At 53.3% G+C, this 6474-nt stretch overlaps 1 protein-coding gene across 1 annotated transcript in view; it reads right to left on the bottom strand.

Annotated features, from left to right (window-relative positions):
• Positions 1-1212: 1212 nt before the first annotated feature.
• LOC131815566 (myosin-13) overlaps positions 1213-6474 on the bottom strand; it is a 52051-nt gene continuing 46789 nt past the window's right edge. Inside the window, exons 34-38 of the mRNA XM_059147305.1 lie at positions 5930-6055; positions 5461-5631; positions 3127-3231; positions 2943-3038; positions 1213-1551 (exon numbers count right to left, since the gene is read on the bottom strand). Coding sequence (XP_059003288.1) covers positions 1366-1551; positions 2943-3038; positions 3127-3231; positions 5461-5631; positions 5930-6055 — 684 coding nt within the window. The 3' untranslated portion in view covers positions 1213-1365. The remainder of the gene's footprint in view (positions 1552-2942; positions 3039-3126; positions 3232-5460; positions 5632-5929; positions 6056-6474) is intronic.

Here is a 6474-nt window from a genome sequence, read left to right as displayed (position 1 = left end):
GAAGACTGACTTGCCCAAGGCCATGCAGTTAGCATGTGAGAGTCCTGGGATTCCATCCATGTTTGCCAGAACCCAAGCCCATGTACCTGGTCAGTATGACCTTTGAGGAAAGTCAGGTTCAGAGAGTGTGTGGCCAACCCAAGGCCAAGGCCAATCCGAGGCCATGCATTTACAGCTATGAAGTGATTGGGCCTAATCCTGTCTTTATCCCATTCTGCTGCATCTTTACCCTTCCATGTAAGTGAATCAACACAATCTGATCAGGATCCAGGCGTGAGCCCCCAAATTGATAGAGGCTTCTCTCTTGACACTTGGGCCAGGCTTAGTCTGGACTCTGGAAGTTCACAGCCCACCTGCTGCCTTCACGTTTTGGCTCTGTGCACCGTGGGAAGGATCCGTGCAGGTGGGGCAGAGAGAAGACAGCTGGAAGGAGAAGGCAGGCAAGACCCTACCCAGTGTTTCCTAGGAATGAATGAGTTGGGGTGCACCTACTCCCTGCTCAGATGTCATGGGGAGCCGTGGATGTTCAACACAGCCCCTTAGAAGGACAGGATGGAAAAGCAGAATTTCTTAGCGGCAACACTGCCTGGGAGTCTGGGACCCAGGGCATCTCAACTCCACCCTGCCTCGGGTAACCACAGTCAGAGGACTTCATTTAATTGGGCCCAGTGTCCCTGTCTGGAAGTTGAGAGAGACACTGGGGAAGTGAATTGAAACAATTCTGTGTTCTGAGGAGCAAATGTGCTCTGGTTACCTGAAAGGGGCTTTATTTCAGTGCGAAGGAAGCCGGTGGCTTACTTGGCAGTGGTTTTTCTCTTGGCCTTTTCTGCTGGATCCAGGAGGACTTCCTCGTATTTACCACATCCCTTATTTCTGTGTCCGCACAGCAGGTCGGACACGCCTCTCAAAGCACCCCGAGCAAGTGGGATGGGCCGTGATTATGAACACGCAGAGCCAGAGAGACGAGGAACGAGCAGACTTTATTTCTCACAACACCACCCCTCCCCTCTCCCAGGGTGTCGCACGGCAGCGGGCATCGGGAAGGCCTCATTCCTCCAGCTTCTGTGGGAGGAGAACAAGCAGGAAATGAGTCAAACCCAAGGCAAGGCTGAGTACTGCCTTCACGCGGAGCAGCTGGAAAGGCAGGAACTTCCGGAAAAGTATCGAAGAACGGCATTGTTTCCTTTTGCACATCATAAAAACAAAACCATGGGTCCCTGGAGAGGGACGAGTCCCCTGAAAAGCAGGGGCTTCCCGGGCAGCACCTCTTAAGACAGGGAGACATGGGGGTGATAAGACGTCTGTCCCCTGCCCCATGATTCTGGAACCAGCAGGGGCCTGGCTGGAGGGGTGGCCTCTGTACTCTCACTGGGTGTTCTCCGGATCTCGGCATCTGGGGAAGACGTCTGCTCTCACCTGAGCCCCCACATCTCGGCTCTTGGCCCGCAGCTTGTTGACCTGGGACTCGGCAATGTCCGCTCTCTCCTCCGCCTCCTCCAGCTCGTGCTGGACCCTCCGGCACTTGGACAGCTGCGTGTTGGCCTGCTCCTCCTGAATGGGGAGATGGAGGGACAGGAGGCAGTTTCTCACTCTGGCTCTGAGGTTTCTTGTCCCTGCAGGCCTCTCTGGGGCGCTGGGGAACCGGGAGGGCTTGGGCCCTGGATTCCCTGAGGGCAGAGGGGGCTGAGCCCAGCTCTCTTGGTGCCAGGACACCACTCCTAGCCCCTGACCATGTATGCTCTCTGGCCTCCTTGAGGGTAGTGCTGCCACTCCTTGGACCCCTGCCTGTTCCCCTACATTCCTGCTCTGCCAGGACCTAAGCCCTGAGTCCTCCCAAGGCACCTGGAAGGTCAGAGTCTAATGCCCTAAGCCTCCTCGCCCTGGCCTTATCCCAGCACTGTCTGCCCTGTGGCCAGGCCATTGTCCCCACATCTACTGAGGACAATCCAAAGGTTCTCCAAGAAGGTGGTCTCCTGGTACCCTCCCTCCCAGACAGTTTCGCTGTGACCATCCTCATCCAATGGGCACAGACCCCTTCCCCTCCACTTAACTAGCTCAGATCTGCTTCCCTGTGGTCAAGGTGGAACCACGAGCCCCTGGGCAGGGAGGGAAAATGGACATTGAGAGAAGCCATCTGCTCAGTCATTTATCAGCAGCGGGGTCCCCCAAATTTTGTTCCTCAGAACCCTAGTGCTAAGGCTATGGGCTATGGGCTGCTCTGCATACAATAAAAAGGTTCCAAGTTCCACCTGGGTTTGTGGGTGGGGGACAAAGCTGCATTTCACAATGGTGTGTTCACTTTGAAGAGTGCATTACCCATCACAGACAAAATCTGAAAAATCCTTGAAAGCAACCGGTTCAACTTTGCTTAACCTAGGATTTCCCAAAGTATTTATTTTCTGTAACAGGAAAAAGTCCCCATGTCTTCCCTACCCCAAACCGCCCTCCTCCCCCCACCACCGCAGGCCAGCTTTTTGCTAGAATATCTCTGAGGTCTGTTTGATCAACAGGTCAGGAAGGGTGGGTGGGAGGGAGGCAGAGTAGGGAGGGAGGGAGGGAAGAGGAGAAGGTGTGATGTTGTGAACCGGGATCGGGGGCGGATCTAAGGTCAGGTTGCTCAGGGAGGGCTGGTGGGGTAGGCTGAGCTGGCTGGGGCCTCAGTGAGGTAGGGCTGGCAAGGGGAGCTAGAATGTTCTGGGCTGGGGGTGGGGGATAAAGTGAGGGGCAGGGCCACCTGAGATGAGATAGGAAGCATGGGGGAGGTGCAGCTGGGGGGCAGGCAGCCTTATTTAACACAAGCCAGGGGAGAGAAGTGGGCAGGCGTCCCTGACTTTGTAGCCTGCAAATGAAAACTTGGGCCTTAGGCTCCACGACAGGATAGACTCTTGATGAGGACTGGGCGTCCTTAGGTGGGCGTGGGCTTCCAGGACCCCCCTACTCACAGCCTCCTCAGCCTGCCTCTTGTAAGCCTTCACTTTGGCTTGCAGCTTGTTCACCAGATCCTGGAGCCTGAGGATGTTCTTGTGGTCCTCCTCGGCCTGCAAACATAGCATCGTGCCACCGCCACCGCAGCTTATGCCGGGGTCGGAGCAACCTGGAGCTCACGGAGGCTTTGGAGACACCTACCTGGTAGGTTAGCTCCTTGACCTTGCGTTCATATTTATGGGCCCCCTTCAGAGCCTCGGCCCCCCTCTTCTGCTCAGCATCCAGCTCGTTTTCCAACTCACGCACCTGGTTTTTGGGGGGGGGGTGGAGAGAGCCCAGCATTTGGGTCAGAGCAGCCAGACTTCTCCCATGGTCATTTTAGGGTGAACTTGGGATCCCCTAAATATAGTTTGTAAAAATGTCTCCTCCTAGAGCTCAGGAAACACCCTGGGCACAAGGGGCCACCACTGCTGGTGTGGTGGCCTTGTGCAAAGGAGAACGAGACGCAGCCCTTGGTGCCCCCAGCACGGCCACCAGGCTGGGCTTGGCCAAGGACGCCTCTTCCCCTGGGGGAGGCAGCTTGGCGAGGCCTGGGCCTCAGCCCCGACTCATCTCTGCAGGTGAAGCCTGTGTGAGCATTTTGGGGGGCCTGATTCCTGGCCAAGTGAGGCTGCAGGGGGTCAGGGAGAGAGCCTGGGCCAGGAACGGTCCAGGTGTGTTCAAGCCCTGGGGCCAGCTGACTGATTCCAAGAGCCAAAGCAGCTGCCCCTAAGAGTGAGTTTCTATGGGTTTAGGGTAGAGACTGTAATTCCCACTCCACCTGCATCAAAGGTGGGAGTCAAGTTAGACAAAGCACTTAAAAGCATGTTTTAAATGATAAAGCACTCTGCCAGTAGTGGTCACTTCATAACTGTTTCTGGCTTTCCTGAAGTCTTGAGGGAACAGGACAGCCACCGAGGACACAGGTCACTAACTGTGGTCCCAAAGCCACAGTCTAGAAAGAGTCAAGACGTGAGGGTAGTGGTCAGCCACAGGGAATCCCAGTGGCCACAGACACGGGCAGCCCTGGGCTTGTGGACTCACCAGATCAACCTTGGAATCCGCCAGTGGAACGGATTAACTCTGGGCACTGTTCCCAAAACGATCCATAGCCCCCTCTCTAGCCATGCGCCCTGGGAAGCTGTTTACTGTTAGGTTCTGCGAAACATATGGGTTCCTGGCAATGCTCTAGTAGCCTCTGGAAGGTTTGCAGAACTAAAGATAATGGGGCAGCTGGGGCTGGAGGCCAGCTGAGGGGCCATGCAATGAGGGGGATTGGCTGGCCCAGGAACCAAAGAATCAGAGAGGGAGGCATGGGCTCTAATCCCTCCCTCAGTGGAGGGATCCATGAGGACAGGCTAAGCTCATGCAATAGAGGATGACTGGTAAGAATTAGAAGTAAGAATTTAGAGAACTTGGGGGGGAAGAAATTCTGACTTCCGTGGTGTTGACTTTTGTTACTCATGTGCCTATTGCCTTATTGTTTTTTAACAAAAAAAAAAAAAATCATTCACATCCATGGTGTGCATGTGCTGGTAACCACATCCTTGGGAGGCTTGAAGCCCGAGTGCACTTGGGGTGCCTCCCTGCTGAGAGGTCACCTCCTTCTCTTGGCCTGCCCCTCACCCCCTTCTCCTCCCGTGCCACCATTTCCTCCCTCCCAGGACTACAGAGAAGTTAGAAAGAACAAGCTCCCCACCCCCCCAGCCCCACAGAACTGGTAATGGAGCCATGTGCAAAAAACAAATGAAATAAACCGTCCCCAGGTCTCAAGGGAAAAGCAAGGGGTCCCGGCAACAAAGGAAGCCTTTCGCGAAGGGACAAAAACAAATACAGATCAGCTCCCAGATTCAGAAAGAAGCAAGACTGCCTCTGTACTGGGGGTAGAGTTTTTTCTGCGGAAAAACGTGGGAGGAAGTGCCAGTCACCTGCCCTTTAGGACGGAGCGAGGGAGAAGCTTCCCAGCATTGCAGCCTGACTGGGTTCAGAGACTGAGAAGTCTGGGACAAACGGGAGCCGGCGGGTGGGAGGTGAAGAGAGACTCTAGACTTTACGTAGGATGAGCCATTGTTCACCAAAACAGAGGCTGGTCCAAAATGTAACTTACATAAACTACGTAATGTTATGAATGCAAAGTACATTTCCCCTCACTTATAGGGATCTGAATTCCTATAAAAACAGGATGTGACTATTTGCAAGTGTCTTCATTCTGCAGCTCCTGAGGCATGAGTGTTGTAGTGTGTGTGTGTGTTGGGATGGAGGAACCAGTGAAGGAGACCTAGGTGGGCATATCGGCATGTAGTCCTCAGACCAAACTTGCATGCCCTCCATCCACCCCCACTCTCCTGCAACCTAGTGGTCCCAAAGCCACAGTCTAGAAAGAGTCAAGACGTGAGGGTGGTGGTCAGCCAGTCTGACCACCTGGCTCTGTCCAGGATGGCTGAACCGGATATCACTTTGAGAACCAGAATCTTCTAGAACCTTCTAGAACCCTACCCGGTTCTCCAGTTTCTGGATCTGCTTCTTCCCGCCCTTCAGGGCCAGCTGCTCAGCCTCGTCCAGACGGTGCTGCAGGTCCTTCACCGTCTGCTCCAGGTTCTTCTTCATGCGCTCCAGGTGGGCGCTGGTGTCCTGCTCCTTCTTCAGCTCCTCGGCCATCATGGCTGCCTGATGAAGTTCATAGGACGTATGAGTGGGCCACCTGGCATCCCGACCAGGAGTCCACAGAGGATGCTGTCAAGGTCAATACTGTGCATGCTGTTCCTGGCTCCCTCATTCTACCATGACTATTCATGTATCTCCTCCCCAGCTGATTTTGGCTGAGGCTTCATCTAACTCCCTCTCTAGGAAGCCAGCATGACCAACTGTAGGTCATCAGGAGACAAAGCCTCCTTGCCTTGTCCCCACCTCGAAGCCCCTTCCCTGACTCCAAAAACAGGCACTGCAAAGAAGGAACAGAGCTCACATCTGTGATGGCTTTCTTGGCCTTCTCCTCTGCATTTCTGGACTCTTGGATGGAGTTCTCCACCTCTGCCTGGCACTGGGCTATGTCTGCTTCCAATTTTTTCTTGGTATTTATCAGGCTCGTGTTCTATAGGAAAAATTAGATGCCAGAGGTGTAGGTTATCTTTGGGAGCTTGGAACAATTGAGGGGGAGAAATTTGCATGGGGAAGGCAATCAATCATGGTCATATTTCTTATTTTTCCCTGGGGGATTTGCTAGGTACTGTTTCATTCTTGACCAAACAGAAGGTCCTGAAACAGACCCAAGAACTGTATATAAAATGAATGAGTAACTGATAAAGGTAGACTTTCACATGTTTGAGGAAGAAGTTAAAAGGTGTTGGAGCAAGAAAAGGATGGGTAGACCTAAATATATAAAATGAGAAATCTAATGATCAAGACACACGGTAAATAGAATTACAAGCGTGACAAAGGAGAAAATGCTCCCAATGTATATTGCTCAAAAAACACTCTCTTCCTCAATTCATAAAAAAGACAAATTGCACA

The sequence above is a fragment of the Mustela lutreola genome, chromosome 15, assembly GCF_030435805.1.
Source record: "Mustela lutreola isolate mMusLut2 chromosome 15, mMusLut2.pri, whole genome shotgun sequence".
NCBI classification, from domain to species: domain Eukaryota; kingdom Metazoa; phylum Chordata; class Mammalia; order Carnivora; family Mustelidae; genus Mustela; species Mustela lutreola.
The sequence above is the reverse complement of the archived record's forward strand: the minus strand, read 5'-3'. Positions and strand labels throughout refer to the sequence as shown.